Source organism: Rhineura floridana, chromosome 3, assembly GCF_030035675.1.
Source record: "Rhineura floridana isolate rRhiFlo1 chromosome 3, rRhiFlo1.hap2, whole genome shotgun sequence".
Classification (NCBI taxonomy): domain Eukaryota; kingdom Metazoa; phylum Chordata; class Lepidosauria; order Squamata; family Rhineuridae; genus Rhineura; species Rhineura floridana.
Window position 1 is genome coordinate 229722948 of NC_084482.1, and position 21843 is coordinate 229744790.

Genomic DNA, 21843 nt, shown 5'->3' on the forward strand with positions numbered 1-21843 from the left:
CGTAGGTGGGATCGGAGGAACTAAAGGCAGCCAAAGTTTCCCTGCTCCGAATAGCTCCACTCATCCCTGCACCCGTTTCCTGGCGCGCTGCGGGACCCAGAGCGACAGAGGAATCTAACAGGTAAAGGAAATGAGGGTTTAGGTTAACTTCAGCTGTTCCCTCGGAGCCTTTTTTAAAAAAATGTGCATGGCATTTTTATTTTTAATCTGGAGAAGCATCACCGGCCAGAAAGGGGCTTCCCGCCTCCCCTCTCGCTGGCCGTGCGAAGCAGCCGAGGAGCTCCAGCCACTTTAAGGGTTAACACACGACGACCGAGTGGAAGGAAAGGGCGCAAAGGAGGGACTTCCCTTTCCTGCCCCCCCCTGCGAGAAATGCAGGCTGGGAGCGCCGGAGGAGCCCCTTTTCGTGCGCGATGTTGGCGAGCGCGGTTGCGCGGGGGGAGCCCCGAGACAAAGGTGTGCAATTGGGGGCGGAGGGGAGGGGGGGAGGGAGAGACACCCCCCCTGAAGCGCCCCCCAGCAGACCCTCCAGATCGGAGCATCCCGCGGTGGTTCTGGGGATGAATTTCGTGGCCTTCAGCTTGGAGATGGAGGCGCCCCATAGTTGGAACAGAGCTAAGGAGACGACAGTGCGCTAAATGGGCCACTTCTGCACGTGTCCTCGTTTGTCCTTTGGTTCAGCTGCGATAGTTTGAATAGTGAGGCTCTTCTTCCAATACTGCCCTTCTGCCAGCGCTCCCCAGTTTCCTATCCTGTTAGAATTAAAGTCGCCGTTTAATTCAGGAAAGAAGAAACGTGGCCCTGGCCCTCCTTGTTTTAGGGTAGTCTGGCAGGAAACTGTTTAGCAAGTGACATTTTTCCTGAAATGGGTGCAAATTGGTGGGAGCTACTTCCTGCTCCCTCTTCCTACACCAGGTGTAAGTTCCCTACTAAATCAGAGGGCGTTATCCAGTTTCTCCACACCACACACCTTTATGGCACATTCACAGTGTACGTTGAGAGCATATGGCTTCCTCCAAAGAGTCCTGGGAGTTGTAGTTTATGGAAGGTGCTGGGAATCTAGCGCAGTGAGGAAAAACTATTCTCCAAGATTCATTGGGGGAAACCATGTGGTTTACATTTGTGTTGAATGTGCTTTAAATGTCATTTCTCCTCTAAACTTTTAAAAATCCCCAAATGTTGCCACCCTGGAGTAGTTTGGTTGCCCATTTCTCTATCTCTTCCACCTCTAGAATGCTATTTTTTGTGGTCAGGCAACCAGAACTGTAGATAGTACTCACTAATAGGCCACCACTCACCATATGCCCAGAGGCACATATTACCAAATTCTTCCAAGCTGCACAAGAAGTGGATTGGACTGTGAAAGACCAATCCAAATTGTGTTTGCATTTTGACCAATTTGTAGGGCAGCCCAATATCGCAGAGAGGAGGTCAGATCTCTCGCTCCCCTGGTGCATTCACTATAGCCACCTGATTTCCCTGCTTTTTAAGGTTTGATAGAAATATTTGTTGGCTATAGGTACGTTCTGAAAGTGCAAGTTTTTTTGCCTATTAGTGAATTTCTCTGCTTTTTAATCCAGGAAGTAAGAATTGGGATCCTGTGCAAGTTTGCTGAGAATGGGTTGATCATTTGCATGCTTATTGAGTTCAGTGGCATTTACTCCCCTGCAATCATGCTTAGAATAGCTACAACTGACAGGGGGATGGGAAAGAGGGCTGGAGTGGGCAGGGGAGGAGGAAGAAGGAAGAGGGGAGGGGAGGAGGAAGGGAGAGGAGAGGGGAAGGAGGGGAAAGGCAGGTCTGATAATTTGCATGCTTATTGAGTTCCATGGGATTTACTCCTATGCAGTCATGTTTAGGATAGGTAAAACTGACCATGGGGTGGAAAAGGGGGAGGAGAGGGGGAGGGGAAAGGAAGGGGGAGGGGAGGGGAGGGGAGGGCAGGCTTGATCATATGCTTGCTTATTGAGTTCAGTGGTATTTACTCCTGTGCAATCTTGCTTAAGACAGGTAAAATTGAGCCACTCTGACTGAAGGCCTTTCCACACTCCAAGCATTTACAAGTGAACAAAATTCATTGAAAGCAGGTGGCTTCCTCCCAAGAGTCCTGGGAGTTGTAGTTTAAGGGTGCTGGAAATGTAGCGCAGTGAGGAAAAACTCTTTATCCAGGATTCGTTTGGGGAAGCCATTTGCTTTACATTTGTGTTGAATGTGCTTTAAATGTCTGCTGTGATCATACACTTCTATCGTGTCTCCACTACGCTTTTTTTTCTACAGCAAAAATCCTCAAATGTTGTGACCCTTGATCAATTTTGTTGCCCATTTCTCTACCGCTTCCACCTCTAGAATGCTATTTTTGTGGTCAAGCAGTAGGATCACATCTTAGATGTGTATAATGGCATTATGATATTGGCAGTTTTATTTTCAATCTGTGTCTTAATGATCCCTCACATTTAATTCACCAATTTCATAGCTATAACATCAGTATCTTAACTGAGGCATCTACTATGACCTCAAGGTATCTCTACTGCCAGTCACCACCGGTTCACTTAGGATTTTTCACTTCTGTGCATCACTTTACACTTGCTTACATTTAATTGCATTTGCAATGCTTGGAGAGTTCCTTTTGGAGTTCCTCACAATCCCTCTTTATTTTAATCACCCTGAACTTGATATCAATGGTAAAGTTGGTTACCTTGCTTCTCACCCCAAATCCATGTCATTTAGAAACAAGTTTAAAAGCACAGGTCCTAATCCTGATGATTGGTGGGGGGGGGCACTTCTTACATCCCTGCATTGGGAGAACTATTCATTTATTCCTGCTTTCTCCTTCCTGATCTTTAAACACTTACTGATGCATGAGAGCATATTTCCCGATATCCCATCATTGCTGAGTTCCACTCCATGTTTGGTAATTTTGTCTTTAATAATATTTTCCACTATTTTCCCTGGAACAGCTAATAGGCCTCTGATTTCCCTGATACCAGTCCATATGGTAGCAAGTCTTCGAGAGAACGTACCTATTTTTGTTAGAAGATCAGATGCCATCTGGACCTGAGGTGATTTGTGAACACTAAAGGAAAAGATCCCGCTTCCCCCATCTCTCTTCAGAGCGTGAGTGGAGGGCAGATGATGTCCATGCCTTGCCTGGGAGTATCAATGAGGAAGGCAATGGTTTTCGTCTTCCAGGGATTGGTGACCTTTGAGAAAGGGTCCTTGCACTTCTCCCAGGAGGAACAGGCTCAGCTGGATCCAGACTAGAGAGCTCTGTACAAGGAGATCATGCAGGAGATTAATGAGATGGCAATTTATGCTGTTAGAATTAGGAGAGGTTAAGGATAGCCTTCCTACTCCCTTTCTTGCACCCCTGCTTTGCAAATCTGACCCACTATGCATTTCAGATTATTGGTAGAACTGCCATCACTTCCTACACCACCTTTTCCCAGACAGGAGGACTCTGGGATGCCAATTTAGTATTGATAACTCTGGGATCCTAGGACAGCACACCCTGCGCTTCCCAGCCAGAGCCCTCTTTAACTTACTGCAAGGCCTAAAACCAACGCTCTCCCTCTCTTGCTGCCACCAGTCGGAAGAGTCAGCTTTGCTTTAGCACCTCAAAATCCTTTTACTTGGTAGTGGGGAACCCACGTTTTAGCTCAAGTATCTACCTGATCCTAAGTCAGATGTTGGCCCTCTCAGGTGTAAAGCTGTTTGGCTGGTCCACTGCAGGCTTTTTCCTGTTGGTGGATGAGGCACAAAGGCTGCATATCACAGGCCACCTTCTAAGGATATTTCTTCCCACAGAGGATTGTGGGGCACTGGGCTCTCTTGGGTGAATTAAAGCGGAACTCACATAGTGCAGGTGTGTGTGTGTTATGTGCCTTCAAGTCAATTACAACTTATGTCGACCCTCAGAATCAGTGACCTCCAATAGCATCTATCCCGAACCATGCTGTTCAGATCTTGTAAGTTCAAGTCTGTTGCTTCTTTTATGGCAACAATCCATCTCTTGTTGGCCTTCCGCTTTTTCTACTCCCTTCTGTTTTTCTCAGCATTATTGTCTTTTCTAGTGAATCATGTCTTCTCATGGTGTGTCCAAAGTATGATAGCCTCAGTTTCATCATTTTAGCTTCTAGTGACAGTTCTGGTTTAATTTGTTCTAAACACCTAATTATTTGTCTTTTTCACAATCCATAGTACCCGCAAAGCTCTACTCCAACACCACATTCCAAATGAGTTGATTTTTCTTTTCACTGTCCAACTTTCACATCCATACATAGAGATCAGGAATACCATGGTCTGAAAGATCTTAACTTTGGTGTCCGGTGATCCATCTTTGCATATGAGGATCTTTTCTGATAGCTTCCCTCCCCAGTCCAAGACTTATTCTGATTTCTTGACTGTTGTCTCCAATTTGGGTAATGACTGTGCCCAGGTATTGATAATCCTTGAAAAGTTCAATGTCCTCATTGCCAACTATAAAGTTACATAATCTTCTGTTGTCATTACTTTAGTGTTCTTGACGTTCAGCTGTAGTCCTGCTTTTGTGTTTTCCTCTTTAACTTTCATCAGCATTCATTTCAAATCATTACTGGTTTCTGCTAAGAGTATGGTATCATCTGCATTTATTTATTTATTAGATTTATTAGTCGCCCATCTGGCTGGTTGTCCAGCCACTCTGGGCGACGTACAAAATAAAAACATGTAATTACATTAAAACATTAAAATCTCAACAGCAATAGTAAAACCTAGCCCACTCCAAAAGCCTGCCTGAAGAGCCAGGTCTTCAAGGCCCGGCAGAAGCTCATAATAGTGGGGGCATGGCGGAGATCATTTGGGAGGGAATTCCACAATGTGGGGGCCACAATTGAAAAAGCCCTCTCTCTAGTCTTCACCACTTTACCTGTTTTAACTGGTGGGATGGAGAGAAGGCCTTTTGAGGTTGATCTTGTTGAGCGGCATCTCTAATGATGATGGAGACACTCTTTCAAATAGACTGCGCTGAAACCATGCTGGGTTTTATAGGGTAACCCAACACCGTGAATTGGGCCTGGAAAATAACTGGTAAACAGTGTAACTTCTTTAACACTGGAGTAATGTGATCTCGCCGGCGGCTTCCTTTAATCAGGTGGGCTGCCACATTCTGTACCAGTTGCAGCTTCCGGACCATTTTCAAGAGTAACCCCGCACATCTTCAATTATTGATATTTCTCCCTCCAGTTTTCACACTTGCTGCATCTTCTTTCATTCTAGCTTTCTATATGATATGTTCTACATATAGATTAAACAAATAGAGTTTTGTGTTGCAGGTAACATTTTGCGAGGCAGGGAGGGGATGCGAGCTGCCCTCTGATCAGTGGAAAGCAACATGTTCCTGTCAGACAGGATCCATCCTAGGTTTGTAAATTCCAGCTGTGCATAAGTACTGGGCAGTTCACCTTAAATGAAGGAACAACGGAGGAAATTTTTGTTACAGATGTCTCTCTCTGGTCTCTTTTCAAAGCCTGTTACCAAGTACCTACTACTAAACTAACTCCGTACAAGGCCTCGAGCTTTGACAGTTAAACTCTGATATCAACAGAGCTCCCAGAAGTACAAATCATAATATATTCACAGGATTTCTCCACAGCATTTTATCTCCTTTCTTTTTCATTCCATCAGGATACATCTGGGGGTCCAAGGCTGAGGGAGAACCATCTGAAGTATCACTGGAAAAAACTCAGGAGCAGGAGCAAAAACTGAGGAGACAAGAGGAGAGACAGACTCATACAGGGGACAAATCTTATAAATGTTTCGAGTGTGGAAAGACCTTTACTCGGAGTGGCCACCTTACTTCGCATCAAAGAACTCACACAGGAGACAAACCTTATAAATGCTTGGAATGTGGAAAGAGCTTCAGTCGGAGTGACAGCCTTACTTCGCATCAAAGAACTCACACAGGAGACAAACCTTATAAATGCTTGGAGTGTGGAAAGAGCTTCAGTCGGAGTAGCACCCTTACTTTGCATCAAAGAACTCACACAGAAGACAAACGTTATAAATGCTTGGAGTGTGGAAAGAGCTTCAGTCAGAGTAGCACCCTTACTTCACATCAAAGAACTCACACAGGAGACAAACCTTATAAATGCTTGGAATGTGGAAAGAGCTTCAGTCGGATTGACAGCCTTACTTCGCATCAAAGAACTCACACAGGAGACAAACCTTATAAATGCTTCGAGTGTGGAAAGAGCTTCAGTCGGAGTAGCACCCTTACTTTGCATCAAAGAACTCACACAGGAGACAAACCTTATAAATGCTTCGAGTGTGGAAAGAGTTTCAGTGACAGTAGCACCCTTACTTTGCATCAAAGAATTCACACAGGAGACAAACCTTATAAATGTTTGGAGTGTGGAAAAGGCTTCAGTCGGAGTGACAGCCTTACTTCGCATCAAAGAATTCACACAGGGGAAAAACCTTTTAAATGCTTGGAGTGTGGAAAGGGCTTCAGTCGGAGTGTCAGCCTTACTTCGCATCAAAGAATTCACACAGGGGAAAAACCTTTTAAATGCTTGGAGTGTGGAAAGGGCTTCAGTGACCGTAGCACCCTTACTTGTCATCAAAGAACTCATACAGGGGACAAACCTTATAAATGCTTGGAGTGCGGAAAGAGCTTCAGTGACCGTAGCACCCTTACTTGTCATCAAAGAACTCATACAGGGGACAAACCTTATAAATGCTTGGAGTGTGGAAAGAGATTCAGTGATAGTAGCAACCTTTCTTCGCATCAAAGAAGTCACACAGGGGACAAACCTTATCAATGCTTTGAGTGTGGAAAGAGCTTCAGTCAGGGTAGCCACCTTAATTTGCATCACAGAACTCATACAGGGGACAAACCTTATAAATGCTTGAAGTGTGGAAAGAGCTTCAGTCAGAGTGGCAACCTTACCTCGCATCACAGAACGCATACAGGGAACAAACCTTATACGTGCTTGTAGTGTTGAAAGACATTTCATCAGAATGGCTACCTTCAGGCACATCAAAAGATCCGTTTAAGGGAAGAGATGTATAAATGCTTTGAAGTGGAAAGAACTTTAAGCAGAGTTCTGCTCTTTCTCTGCATCCATACGGGGAAGCCGGGCTTCAAACAAGATTTTTATGGGAGTTTCAGACCCCCGACAGTGTCCTTCTCTTAGCTTAACCACAAACTGTTCCACTTCCCTTCACCCCATGCTGTGGAGTTGGAATCGTGGAGTGGGAGTGGGAGTCGGAAGCAATTTTGGGTGGAGTTGGTAGAAATGTACCGAGTCCAACTCCGGCTTCAAGATAAAATTAATATTTTAATAGAATAGTTACAGGAAGCATGAAAATCATGATAATCTTGGCAGAAAGTGGGATTCTGGGTGTGGTTCTTTTTCCCGTCCCCTTCAAGGGTGAAATAATGTTTGCATTTACTTACACCAACCTCTATGCCTTTCTTTCCTTTGCTCTTGTTTCCCAAAACACAGAACTCACCCAATCTTGACAGAGCCAAATTCCACTGTGGCACCAGAACACCACTTCCTTGCAGTGTCTAAGATGCCTGGGAATCCAGGTGCCACAATGAGTGTGGAAGATACAAGGTCAACAGGGAAATTGTTTCATGGGTCAAAGTCACAGCTGGTTCAGCTCAGCTCCGTTCTTGCGCTGTGACACTTGTGCAGTTGTTTGCACCCTGCAGGCAGAACGGGCCATCAGCATCAGTAGATATGAACCTTGCCACCAATCCCCAGGGAGAGTGGGATGACCAGGCTCCATGAGGAGCTCTGGAAAGGCCTCTTTGACCTATGAATGCAGTGTTCTAACAACTTCAATTAATACCCAACAGTATTTCCAGAGGGCTTCACCCTCTAACTTTAATGTGGAAGGATGAGAGAGAAAAGATGGTGAACTGGGCATGCACATGGGCCATGCCATCAAAATCTCTATGGAGACAATCCATGCTCACGGCTAGCAGTGCTGGGAGTGGGGCAAGAGCCACTGCTGTTTTTGTTCTTATGCTTCTGTTAATATAAGGGAGATAGAGTGAGGGTCTCCAGCTGGCTAGGCTTGCCTACCTTTACCTGTGATGTGCTCTGACTTGTCTTCCATTGAAGACTGATTTGTCTGCACTGACTGGCAGCATCACTCTGGGGTTTCAGAGAGGGAGCCTTTCTCACCCTTTGTGGAACTGCTGGGGACTGACCTGGACTGATCCTTAAGAACGACTCTTTCTTTTTCTGGACCGACTATGCCCTAGACCAGTTGGTCATGGAACAGACATAAGAACATAATCAGGCCAGTGGCCCATCTAGTCCAGCATCCTGTTCTCACAGTGGCCAACCAGGTGCCTGGGGAAGCCCGCAAGCAGGACCCGAGTGCAAGAACACTCTCCCCTCCTGAGGCTTCCGGCAACTGATTTTCAGAAATATACTGCCTCTGACTAGGGTGGCACAGCACAGCCATCACGGCTAGTAGCCATTGATAGCCCTGTCCTCCATGAATTTGTCTAATCTTCTTTTAAAACCATCCAAGCTGGTGGTCATTACTGCGTCTTGTGGGAACAAATTCCACAGTTAACTATGTGCTGAGTAAGGAAGTACTTCCTTTTGTCTTTCCTGAATCTTCCAACATTCAGCTTCTCTGAATGTCCATGAGTTCTAGTATTATGAAAGAGGGAGAAAAACGGTCTCTATCCACTTTCTCAATGCCATGCATAATTTTATACACTTCTATCATGTCTCCCCTGACCCGCCTTTTCTCTAAACTAAAAAGCCCCAAATGCTGCAACCTTTCCTCATAAGGGAGTCGCTCCATCCCCTTGATCATTCTGGTTGCCCTCTTCTGAACCTTTTCCAACTCTATAATATCCTTTTTGAGATGAGGCGACCAGAACTGTATACAGTATTCCGAATGCGGGCATACCATAGATATATGTTTTATTTTCAATACCTTTCCTAATGATACCTAGCACGGAATTTGCCTTTTTCACAGCTGCCGCACACTGGGTCGACATTTTCATCGTGCTGTCCACTACAACCCCGAGGTCTCTCTCCTGGTCGGTCACCGCAAGTTCAGACCCCATGAGTGTGTATGTGAAATTCAGATTTTTTGCTCCAATATGCATAATTTTACACTTGTTTATATTGAATTGCATTTGCCATTTTTCCGCCCATTCACTCAGTTTGGAGAGGTCTTTTTGGAGCTCTTCGCAATCCCTTTTTCTTTTAACAACCCTGAACAATTTAGTGTCACCAGCAAACTTGGCCACTTCACTGCTCACTCCTAATTCTAGGTCATTAATGAACAAGTTGAAAAATACAGGTCCCAATACCAATCCTTGAGGGACTCCACTTTCTACAGCCCTCCATTGAGAGAACTGTCCGTTTATTTCTACTCTCTGCTTTCTGCTTCTTAACCAATTCCTTATCCACAAGAGGACCTCTCCTTTGATTCCATGATTGCTAAGCTTCCTCAGACGCCTTTGGTAAGGTACCTTGTCAAACGCTTTTTGAAAGTCTAAGTATACTGTGTCCACTGGATCATCTCTATCTATATGCTTGTTGACACTCTCAAAGAATTCTAATAGGTTACTGAGACAGGACCTTCCCTTGCAGAAGTCATGCTGGCTCTTCTTCATTAAAGCTTGTTCTTCTATGTGCTTAGTTAATCTAGCTTTAATCATACTTTCTACCAGTTTTCCAGGGACAGAAGTTAAAATAACTGGCCTGTAATTTCCGGGATCCTCCCTGGATCCCTTTTTGAAGATTGGCATTAGATTTGCCACTTTCCAGTCCTCAGGCACGGAAGAGGACCTGAGGGACAAGTAACATATGTTAGTTAGCAGATCAGCAATTTCAAATTTGAGTTCTTTGAGAACTCTTGGGTGGATGTCATCCAGGCCCGGTGATTTGTCAGTTTTTATATTGTCTATTAAACTTCCTCTCTCGTTACCACTATTTGTCTCAGTTCCTCAGAATCCCTTCCTGCAAATGTTAGTTCAGGTTCAGGGATCTGCCCTATATCTTCCACTGTGAAGACAGATGCAAAGAATTCATTTAGCTTCTCTGCAATCTCCTTATCGTTCTTTAGTACACCTTTGACTCCCTTATCATCCAATGGTCCAATAGCCTCCCTAGATGGTCTCCTGCTTTGAATGTATTGATAGAATTTTTTGTTGTTGGTTTTTATGTTCTTAGCAATGTGCTCCTCAAATTCTTTTTAGCATCCCTTATTGTGTTCTTGCATTTCTTTTGCCAGAGTTTGTGTTCCTTTTTATTTTCTTCATTCGGACAACACTTCCATTTTCTGAAGGAAGACTTTTTGCCTCTAAGAGCTTCCTTGACTTTGCTCGTTAACCATGCTGGCATCTTCTTGGCCCTGGTGGTACCTTTTCTGATCTGCGGTATGTACTCCAGTTGAGCATCTAAAATAGTGTTTTTAAACAACTTCCAAGCATTTTTGAGTGATGTGACCCTCTGGACTTTGTTTTTCAGCTTTCTTTTTACCAATCCCCTCATTTTTGTGAAGTTTCCTCTTTTGAAATCAAATGTGACCATGTTGGATTTTCTTGGCATTTGGCCAGTTACATGTATGTTTAATTTAATAGCACTACGGTCACTGCTCCCAATCAGTTGAACAACACTTACATCCCACACTAGGTCCTGGTCCCCACTGAGGATTAAGTCCAGGGTTGCCATCCCTCTAGTCGGTTCCATGACCAACTGGTGTAGGGAATAGTCATTTAGAATATCTAGAAATTTTGCTTCTTTGTCATGACTGGAACACATATGCGACCAGTCTATGTCCGGGTAGTTGATGTCACCCATTACTACCACATTTCCTAGTTTGGATGCTTCCTCAATTTCATATCTCATCTCAAGGTCTCCCTGAGCATTTTGATCAAGGGGATGATAGATCGTTCCCAGTATTAAGTCCCTCCTGGGGCATGGTATCACCACCCACAATGATTATGTGGAGGAGTCCGCCTCTTTTGGGGTTTCAAGCTTGCTGGATTCAATGCCTTCTTTCACATATAGAGCGACACCGCCACCAATATGTCCTTCCCTGTCCTTCTTAAATAGTTTATATCCAGGGATAACCGTATCCCACTGGTTTTCTCCATTCTGCCAGGTCTCTGTTATGCTCACTATATCAATGCTCTTCTGTAAGACCAAGCACTCCAGTTTTCCCATCTTGGTTCGGAGGCTGCTAGAATTAGCGTACAGGCACTTGTAAGCAGTGTCTCTCTTCAAGTGTCTTTGGCACTTTTGGTTTGGCCTGTGGTAACTTTGCCCTTCTGAATTGATATCCTGTGCCCCTGCTCTCACAATGCCTACTTCTAGGCCTACCCCTTTAAAAATTTCATCAATTCTCTGATCTTTATCCCGGGGGGAGGTTTATTCCGAACCGGACCTTCCTTAGCTCCTGTCGGGTTTCCCCCCTCAGTGAGTTTAAAAGCTGCTCTGCCACCTTTTTAATTTTAAGTGCCAGCAGTCTGGTTCTATTCTGGTACAAGAGGGTCCCGTCCCTTTTGTACAGGCCTGGCTTGTCCCAAAATGTTCCCCAGTGTCTAACAAATCCAAACCCCTCCTCCTGACACCATTGTCCAACCACTTATTGAGACTACAAAGCTTTGCCTGTCTGGCTGGTCCTGTGCATGGAACTAGTAGCATTTCAATGCGAATAGCATTGATAACATTCGCATCAATCCAATCCAAAGAAGCTGTCAGAGAAGAGTCCCCAGAAGGGTACTCAAGTAATCCTGCTTATATAGAGTATTTAAGAGAGAAGTTAAGATGGGAAGCTGAGGAAAAAGACAAGCAGCAGGTCTTTGAAGCTGAGGAGAAGGAAAAGCAGCGAATGTTGGAGATTGAAAGGTTGAGAATGGATGCTGAGATACAAGTGGAAAGGTTAAAATTAGAGAAAAGTTTCATTCTGATGAAACAAGAAAACACAAGAAATGAAACAAAAATCAAGGTTACACCAAAAGACTTTGTGTGTATGAGCCTGGACAAGACCCACAAATTTACCTGAACATATTTGAAAAGGCAACTCAGATGTGGGGGCTACCGGAAGATAAATATATGCAATATTTATCAAATCTAATCAAAGGAGAATTGGCAGAGGTATACCAATATTTCCCCTCGGATAGGCCAGTAGCATATGCTGAATTTAAAGAGGTAGTGTTCAAATGATTCAGACTGGGACCTGACTACTTTAGGAAGTTATTTAGAAACTGCCAGATCCAGGCAGCGAGGTCTTTTGTAGAATTAGGAGCAAAAGTGATGGACATATTTGGAAAGTGGATGGGGAGTGTGAAGGCTCAGTCAGTGGAAGAGGTGAAAAGCCTCATGATATTGGACCAACTATACCATCAGTTACCACCAGAAATAAGGTTAGGGCCTTCTCGGTGGCTGCCCCCAGGTTCTGGAACACTTTTCCTAGGGAAGCACGAATGGCCCCTTCCTTGCTATCCTTCCGTCGGCAGGCAAAGACTTTTTTATTCTGACAGGCTTTTGGACTAGAAGCTGTTTAAGATAGAACCTCATAAGGTCTGTTGTATTGTTCTATGGTCCTATTCTTAATGTTTTAAATTGTCTTAGTATTTTAAGTGTATGTTTCATGGTTTTAATGTTACGAATAGTTTAATTCTATTTTAATTGTATATTTTTGTATGTTTTTTACCTATGTGTGTTTTTTATTTGTAAGCCGCCCTGAGTTCCAGTTTTGGAAAAAGGGTGGGGTAAAAATAAAGAGTAATAATAATAATAATAATTAAAGACCGTTCCCCTAAATCTGTGCAAGAGGCAGCAGAGTTGGCAGATCACTTTGCCTCCGATAGAACTGGCTGGGTGGGAAACATGTCAAGAGAGTTTAAACCCAGACCAAGTAATAACGGCAGAAGGGATGTGGTACCACAGCGAGTGAGCCCTCCAATAAAATCAGAAGGGCAGAAGGCACCTCAGAGTGGGTCTGTGTACCCCAAAATGGAGGAAAAATAATGATATAAATGTGGTAGGCCAGGACTGTGATGTCCTTCCCTGGTTCTCCCTGTCAGGTTCCCACCCACTTGTGGCTACTGCCTTTTACCAGGCACCACCAGGGACATCACCAGTCAGGACCGTCCTTTATATGGTATCTCACTCCAGTCTAGTACAGATCTCACTAGATCCCACTGCTAGTCACTTCCTGTAACCAATACTCCCAGAGACTTTGCCTAAGTCTCTCTATAGCTTGTTACTTTGTGACTGTGTGCCTATGCTGTTCCCAACCCCCTTGTATCTTTATATATAAAGCATACAACTCTGGGTTGCTCTGGATACCTGACTTGTTACAATATCTCCCTTCACCGCTGCCACCATTAGATGCAGTTTCTGTTCAGCCTTGGTAATTACCTTGCCCTCCCTTCTGGTCTGTATATTCCCCCAGCCAAGGATCAGGCCTTTGGTAAACCAAATAAGTATTTATTTACTAACAACAGGGAATAACAAGATTACTTAGGAATGTTTCACAAGCGTATGGTTTCATATATGGTCACTCTTTATGTTTCTGTTCATATATATCCTCTTTAAATATCAGCCAAATACAATCCAAACTTCTCTCAGAACTCTGCCAACCAACCCTCACCAAAGGACCTCACTCCAACCCACTCAACAACTTCTCCCTCCCTCATCACTCACAAACCTCCATTTATACCTTCAGCCAGCCATCCACTCAGCCAATCATCATCCAGCACACTTCAGCTTCTCACCCATGTACTCCCCCTTTCTCTCTCTGTCAATTACCATGCATCACCTAATAGACCTGCAGTCACCATATTTACAGATGCTTAACCTACGAGAACATCACAAGGACATCTGCATTTCCAATGTGAAGTCACCAACCCCATTGGCAATCCTGCTCAGGGAAGGGCAGTGAAAACAGAACCAAGAGAGGGAGAAACAAAGAAAGTTCAGTTCTGCCAGATAAACTGGACAAATGTACAGGACTTTGATTCAAGTCCGAGAGAGGAAGTGAGTGTGCAAGGAGCAAAATATTGGGCTTTGCTAGATACTGGTGCTGCTCAGACTTTACTGAGGCCAGATTTGGTAAAATCTGAGGAAATTTTACCTCGGGAAAAGGTGATAATTCAAGGAGTGAGGGGTGAACCAGAAAGCATTCCCATGGCCCTTATAAAATTAAAATGGAGAGGAAAGGAGATGTGTAAAGTGGGTATCAATGTCCAGCAACAAGAACCAGTGATACTGGGAAGAGATGTTATGGGAGCACAAGGAAAAATATATGTTGTGACCTGAAATCAACTGAGCAAGGCAGCTGAAGCCATTTTAGCTGGCTCTGAGCAAAAGAGGGTGGAATCTGTGGCTGAGCCTGAGGTCGCCATAGCAACCCCTAGTGAGCCTGATATGAGTGAGACATTGTTTCAAATGGTTTCTTCTGCTGAGGCACAACAGTTCAGAAAAGATCTGGAGAATGATGGAAGTTTAAAACAAATAAAGGAACAAGCCCTTCCACATAGAATCCCCTTTACAGAAAATCTGAGGGATCAAATAGTGTATGAGAATGGGGTACTGTACAGACTGTGGTTACCTGCTGAGAGAGAGAACTGCTGTGAACCAGTCAAACAGTTGTTAGTGCCTAGCAAATATTGACCTAGATTGCTGGATATGGCACATGATGTTCTGTGTTTAGGGCACCTTGGAATAAAAAAGATGAAGAAAAGGCTGACAACACATTATTATTGGCCTAATATTTCCAAGGATGTAAAACAGTACCGTTCCTCTTGTCTCATTTGTCAAAAAGTGGGGTAAAAACAAAAGCACCCTTGAAGCCCCTTCCCATAATAGGACAGCCATTCTATAGAGTGGGAATAGATTTGGTGGGTCCTTTTTCTAAACCTATGAGACATGGCAGGAAATATATACTAGTAGTGGTGGATTATGCCACTAGATACCCTGATGGTGAAGTCCTAAGATCGGTGGAGGTCCTTGTAGTGGCAGAGGCTCTGCTAAAAATCTTCATGAGGTTGGGATTTCCTCATGAAGTGTTAACCGAGCAAGGCAGTGTCTTTCTGGGCAAGGTGATGCAGTGTATGTGGAAATGCTGTGGGTTAAAACACTTTAAAATGACCACATATCACCCAGCAACTAATGGGTTAACTGAGAGATTCAACTGTGTGTTGAAGGGCATGATAAAAAGTTATGTGCAGGTTCACCCACAAGATTGGGATGAATGCTTGGGGTGTTTCCTATTTGCCTATAAGGAAGTCCCACAGGAGTCAACTGGGTTCTCGCCCTTCGAGTTGATGTTTGCCAAGAAAGTGAGGGGGACCATTGGAGTTATTATGTAACTCATGGGAAGGGTCCCTAGAGGAATATGAAACAACAGTGGTGGATTACGTAATAGAATTCTGCAGTAAGTTAGAATCAATGATGGAAATGGCACAAAAGAATCTAAGTCAAGCTCAGGAAAACAGTTATTGGTACGATAGAACTGCGAGAGAACGTGTGTATGAGGTGGGGGATATGGTCATGGCATTCATCCCCAGGAAACATGTTAAGTTGCAAGCTAGATGGGAGGGACCCTATGTGGTTAGGGAAAAACTTGACACCTTGACCTATGTAATCACGGCAGACAAATTAAAAAAACATAAGGTGGTGCATGTGAACATGCTAAAACCGTATCACACCAGGGATGCCAGGGTTTTACAGGTTCCCTGGTTCCCTGAAGGAAGTGGTCCCGAATTACCAGACTTGGTACAGGAGAGCAAAGCAGAAGGAGGGGTAAATCAGTTGGAATGGTCGGAGGAGGTGGAGGAAGAAGTCAAGGAAGAAATTTTGGGAGTTTTAAAAAATGGGGATCTCTTTAGCAACAGACCTGGCAGAACCAGTGTTGCCACACATACAATTGACACTGGAAATCATGCCCCAATCAGATCTGTTCCTTACCGTGTGAATGGGAAAGTATTGAATGAGATCAGAAAGGAATGTCTAGCAGTCGTGTGGGGCCTGAGCAAGCTGCATCCATACGTGTGGGGACGAAGATGCACGGTCATGACTGATCATCGTGCGTTGCTGTGGCTGGATACCATGCGGAACAATAACTCCATGCTGCAGAGGTGGTCCTGGGCATTGCAGGAATACCAGGTGGACTTTGTTTTCATAAAAGGAAAGGACCATGTGTTGGCAGATGGACTTTCGAGGCAGGTGGCCAGGACTGCAGTCATGTGACCCAGACATGGGACTGAAAGGACACTTTACCCCTGAGTGACTCACCTATGTAATTAACGTGTCGTATTAGTCCTGGATCAGGAGTAATACTGTGCTTTTATTTTAAGGGGGGGGAATATGATGTTCCTGTATGTGAATGTAATGTAAATATGGTAAGTGCAGGTTTATTATAGGAAATATGGTAAGTGGAGTGAGTGAGAAGGGGGAGTACATGGGCTATAGAATGCTGGATGATGATTGGCTGTGTGTTTGAATGGCTGAAGGCAGGGCCCATGGGAGGGGGTGCAGGGGGTACATCTTACCTGGGCCTGGGGTCAAAAAGGGGGCCCAGGAGCCAAAGGAGGGGAGCTCCCTTTTCCTCCCTTTGTTATGTCATTTCCTGCTGGCTCCCATTCTGCAAGCCTGCTACAAATGGTGCTTTTTTTTCCTTTCCCCCCTAACTTGTGCAAAAAAGCATAACATTGTTCAAACAAATATTTGTATTTCTGTTGGATCCTGAAAATACAAATAATCAAACTTGAGGATTTTTTTCATTTTTTATGAAACTTACTCTGGAAGAAACTGAGCATGCTCGGTGGCCAAGGTAACAAGAGGAAGAGATACTTTGACCTTAAGAGGGCATGGTCATTAGGAAGCTAGATTAACCCTTCCCCTTTAGTATGAAAGGAAAAATGAGGTTTGAGGGCTCATGTAAGGTAAGCAGTGTGAACCTTTAAACCCTATCACAATGAGAAAATCATCTCTCCAAAATGTATTCTCACAAATCAGGAGCCCAGAAAAGAAAAGAAATAACAAGAGGAAAATGAAAAAAGGGGTCAACAAAAGCTCTTTCAATTTGGATTAAGTGCGGCTTCAAATTTTTTTTTATTGAACTCACCTACAGAATTGGAGCAAGAAGAAACTGTTGAAAACCTCATCCCCAAACAAGGAGCAGTTGATTTGAGTAATCATGCACAGTATTTTGATGACGGGGCAGATGCAGAAAATGAAAATGGAAAACAGAAAGAAACAGACATACAGACACATGTGTAACTGAATTTGGAAGATGAGAGGCATAATCATAATGTAGGCCTTGACATTGGATGTATCACAACCGAGTTTCCTTCTCAAAAGGAAATAGAAAAGTATGTTACGAATGGTCACATCCCTCTGCCTAAAACATTCCCAAAAGACACCTGCAATCAAGTGTTCCCAGAAAGCATACTGAAATTTCAAAGCACTAATGGAGAACTACATGTAAGAGACTGGCTTGTCTGGAGTCAACAGAAACAAGCTTTATATTGCTTTCCATGTCAATTATTTTGGCACAAGACAGTCAAGACTAGCACTTCTGCGTCTAAGTCTGCACTGGTATCTGCTGACGGCTGGGATTTTAATGGGAAGTGACGGAACCTTTCCTGCAGGATCCCAAAACATGAAAAAGGTAATAGTCACAGAGAATGTTACCTATCTTGGCGAGAACTAGAAAGGCGCCTGCTGTCTGAGACAGGAGTTGACATCTGTGATATACCTGCTTATATTGTAAATATGGTAAGTGCTGGTTATATAGAAGACATATGTTAAGTGGAGTGAAAGAGGAGGGGGAGTACATGAGCAGCAGAATGCTGGATGATTGGCTGAGCATTTGAATGGCTGGGAGTATAAATGGAAGAATGACAGTTGAATCAGGGTGGTGGTTGTGGTGGATGTTGGAGGTTGAGAGAGGTGTTTAGAGGTTGCTGTTGTTGAGAGTGAGTCGGAGTTCTGAGGCAATTAATGAGAAGTAAAGTACATGTCAGAATATAGATGAAACCATACGCTTTTAAACAAAGTCTTAAATAATCTTGTTATTTCTAGTACTAAATAAATATTTCTTGGTTAAACAAAAGCCTGATTCCTTCAGCTGGGAAACACAAACCAGGGGGGATAGCAAGTAACCAAGGCTGAACAGTTGTATCAAATGGTGGCAGCGGCAGAGCGGAGGAAATTGTATCCAGTACCACAGAGGAAACCCAGGGCTGTAAGCTTCAGAGTCAAGGGGCTGCAGGGGGGTTTAGAAATTACCTGTACCCAGTGACACAAGGTATTGGAATAGCCAGGCAGAGACTAGGCACTGTCGATTGGCTAAAGGGTCACAGAGTGTCGGGTAGTGTGGTCTAGCAGGGGGATCGGTTGAGATCTGTGCTAGTGCTGTAAAGGGTAAAAAGGAAACCTGACGTTCCTGTCTGCTGGTAGCCACAAGTGATAGCTTCGCAGGTGGTGCTGGGGAAGGATGTCACAGTGCCACATGCTACATAAGACACCTGATTCCACTGGAACAAGATTGCAGAGGGGCACTCAGAGGAGGAGATGTTGCCCAACTAACCAGCCCTTCTCATTCCTTTCCAGATAATCAAGGAGACAGGTGACCCTTTCCAGACAATTTCTCTGCAGTGCCCTGAAATGCATCTCCCAAGACTTTGTTCTATAGTCAGCTGGAAGGACCGGCTACTTGCTTGCCCATGTGCTCACCTGGCCTGCTCTGCCCTTCCCAAAGCACCCCATTGACATTGAATGAGCAACAGAGAGTCGGAAGCTGATGTGGCATCAGTGGATCTGGGAAACTCCATGCTGGTGTATTCCTGCATCAGCCAAAGGGCTCAGATATGCCATACCTCTGAGGGATGTTGGAGTTCTGTTCCCATCAACTAAAAGACCCCCCCACAACTTCTCAGATTTTAGTGGGCATGTCTTTGACATTTTGAAGCCTCATGTCACATTTATAAGAGGTAGAAATGTATTGGTTTCTTCAATGGAAGATTAAATGTTTTGTTGGAATGTATGAGGTTCAACTCCAACTTGGTGGGTTGAGGCTGCATGGGGTTAAAAAGGGTAGCTAGAGAGAGATAGACCTCTTGCTGGTTGAGGCTATACCTAACCCTTTGATCCTGCCTTCTCTTCCCTTCCTGCTAGACTGATAAGGAAAGGAATGTTGAATTCCAATTCCTTCCCGCCTCTTTCAGTTTTTTCTCTTTCTCTCGAGAGGGGAGCAGACATCTTCTCTTTGTCTCTCCTCTCAACCAGGATGAGGGCGAGCACTGGGACCAATGCTCACTTCTCCAGCATAGCCAGTTAAGCTAGATATAGAACTCTTTCCTATCAAGCATGTACTTCCAGAATAAAGTAGTTGTTTCTTATTTTAAAACTTAAAGTCTCTGTCTGACTAATTTGCAGGGAAGGTAGAATCTTAACAAAGATTCACACACACACACACACACACACACAGCTCGCTCAATACTCTCCGTTCTGCAGCGCTACACAACTTTGCTATGCATCTCAATAGAGAGAAATTCCGACATGTTTTAGGGTGCTATATTGTCTATGCAATATCAGGTACAGAATGCACACACCTGTGAGGACCCTGACCCAGGAGGGGTTAATTCCCTCTCTAGCTGCAGGACGATGCAAGCAAGACCCTCTGCTCAGGGGTGATGAGGCTGTACAGTGTCCAGGGCAGATTCCTTGGCTTAGACATGGGGTGCCAAAGCTCCCCAGTCACAGGCTCTCCCCATCTGATGCCCAGGGGTGCAATTCTTCCTCCTGGCCCTGTCAGAGGTGGGTATGTTTGATTCTGGAGGGTTGGAGGAGGGGGGCTTCCTGTGTTGCATTGAGGGCATCTGCAGGGCATGAGGGGACTCTGTGCCAACAGCCACATTTGCAACAAAGCATGGCAATTCATCCCACTTCCAATAATCCCAAACTCCAGTTTTTTGGAGAGAGGCTTGCTCAGTTCTGTGCTCTGTGCTGCAGTGACCTCAGGTGCTTAATCCATCACTATCTACATGCCCCAATATAATATTCTTCCATGTACAACAAACTCCAGATCATGTCAGTCTGAAGCAAAGGCTCTCTTTTCTCCTATAAAATATTCCAGGTGGCATCTGTAAAATCCAAAGTCTGTTTTTCATATACATGCTCCATGTTTCCAGTAACAATGAATAAAATTCAGATTTTTGGGATTTGTTTTCAGGGGTTTCAATCTTCTGTTAAGCTCATCTTTGGATGCACACCTTAATGTGGTGAGGGGGTTTGAGTGTGTTGAAGAATCTGAGAGCAAAGCCGTCAGGAGTTACGACCAAGAGGCTACACTCCTAGCAGGGGCACCCAAGGCAGAATGGTAAAAGCTGAAACACCAGACTAAGATGCATCCAAACTCAGAGGAAGGCAATGGTAAACCACCTTGGAATATCTCTTACCGCGAAAACCCTATGAACAGAGTATCCAAAATGCAACATAAGATAGTGCTGGAAGATGAGACCCCAGGTCAGAAGGCACTCACCGAGCTACTGTTGAAGAACAAAGGACAAGGACAAGTAGTGCTGTGACTAATGATGCAGCTGGGTCAAAGCCAAAAGAAAGCCCAGAGGCTGATGCGCACAGATGTGAAAGGAGAGTCCGGAGTTGTACGACGCACACAATAGGAACATGGAATGTGAGAAGCATGAACCAGGAAAAGTTAGAAATTGTCAAGCAAGAAATGGAACACATCAACATTACAATAGTTGGTGTGAGCGAACTAAAATGGATGGGAATGCGACATTTCCAATCAGGCAACTACAAAATATTTTATGCAGGAAATGAGAAATTAAGAAGAAATGGGTTTGCTTTAATAGTGAGAAGTGTTGTAGCAAAAGCAATTAGGAGCTACAACGCAAGGTCTGAGCGAGTGATATCAATGAGATTTAATGGGAAACCTATCAACATAACCATCATCCAAGTCTATGCTCTGACAGCAAATGCAGAAGAAGAGGAATTGGAGAGATTTAATGCAAAAGTACAGGAAGAAATTGATCACACACACCAAAACAAGATGTGCTGATAATCAAGGGGGATTGGAATGCAAAAGTAGGGAACAGAGAAGAATTAGGAATTGTGGGGAAATGGGGCCTAGGAGACAAACGAAACAGGAGAAAGACTTGCTGAATTCTGGGAAGCCAATAATTTGTTTCTTGCGAACACATTTTTTGAACAACTGAAAAGACGACTATACACGTGGACATCACCAAATGGTCAATATAGGAATCAAATTGATTATATAATGGGTAGCAGAAGGTGTACTTTCTGCAAAAACAAGACCAGGAGCAGATTGCAGTACAGATCATGAACTGGTCGTATCGAAAATCAGAGGAAAGCTAAAGAAGACCAACAAAGCAATCATAATGCCAAAATACAATTTAAATAACATCCCAGAAGCAGATAAAGATCAAATGAGGAACAGGTTTGAGGCTTTAAACTTAGTTGACAGAGAACCAGAAGAACTATGGAATGAAGTCAGAGATGTTATCAGAGAAGAATGCAAAAAGACAATACCTCTAGTTAAAAAGAGAGAAAGACCCCAATGGATGACTGAAGAAACTCTTCAAATGGTTAAAGAGAGAAGGAAAGCAAAATCAAAAGGAGATAGAAACACAGTCAGAACCCTAAATGCAACAATACAGCGACTAGTAAGTAGGGACAAAGAGAACTATTACAATAGTTACTGTATAGAAATAGAAGAGGACAACAAAAAGGCTAGAACAAGAGCCCTATTCCAAAGGATACAAGCTACTGAGACTGAATCAGTCCAAATTTTGACCAAAATCTGTCAAGAAATATGGAAAAC

The 21843-nt window shown here is 44.0% G+C and overlaps 1 protein-coding gene across 2 annotated transcripts; it reads left to right on the forward strand.

The window, feature by feature from the left end:
- Nucleotides 1-379: 379 nt before the first annotated feature.
- Nucleotides 380-19065, forward strand: LOC133381911 (zinc finger protein 135-like). 2 transcript variants are annotated; one of them, XR_009761753.1, is made up of 3 exons: nt 380-456; nt 5662-9085; nt 18591-19065. XR_009761753.1 is itself a non-coding variant. In XM_061621490.1 (2 exons), exons 1-2 carry the CDS (start codon nt 414-416, stop codon nt 6972-6974), a joined length of 1356 nt encoding a protein of 451 aa, XP_061477474.1. In that variant the 5' UTR covers nt 380-413; the 3' UTR covers nt 6975-9095. The 2 variants fall into 2 exon arrangements, 1 of the variants encoding a protein (XP_061477474.1); XM_061621490.1 differs by lacking the exon at nt 18591-19065 and having other exon boundaries at nt 5662-9095.
- Nucleotides 19066-21843: the final 2778 nt, after the last annotated feature.

Coding starts and splice junctions, on each gene's coding strand:
- LOC133381911 (XM_061621490.1), top strand. CDS start 414: ATGTTGGCGAGCGCGGTTGCGCGGGGGGAGCCCCGAGACAAAG. Junction 457..5,661: donor GGGGGAGCCCCGAGACAAAG/GTGTGCAATTGG, acceptor TCATTCCATCAG/GATACATCTGGGGGTCCAAG.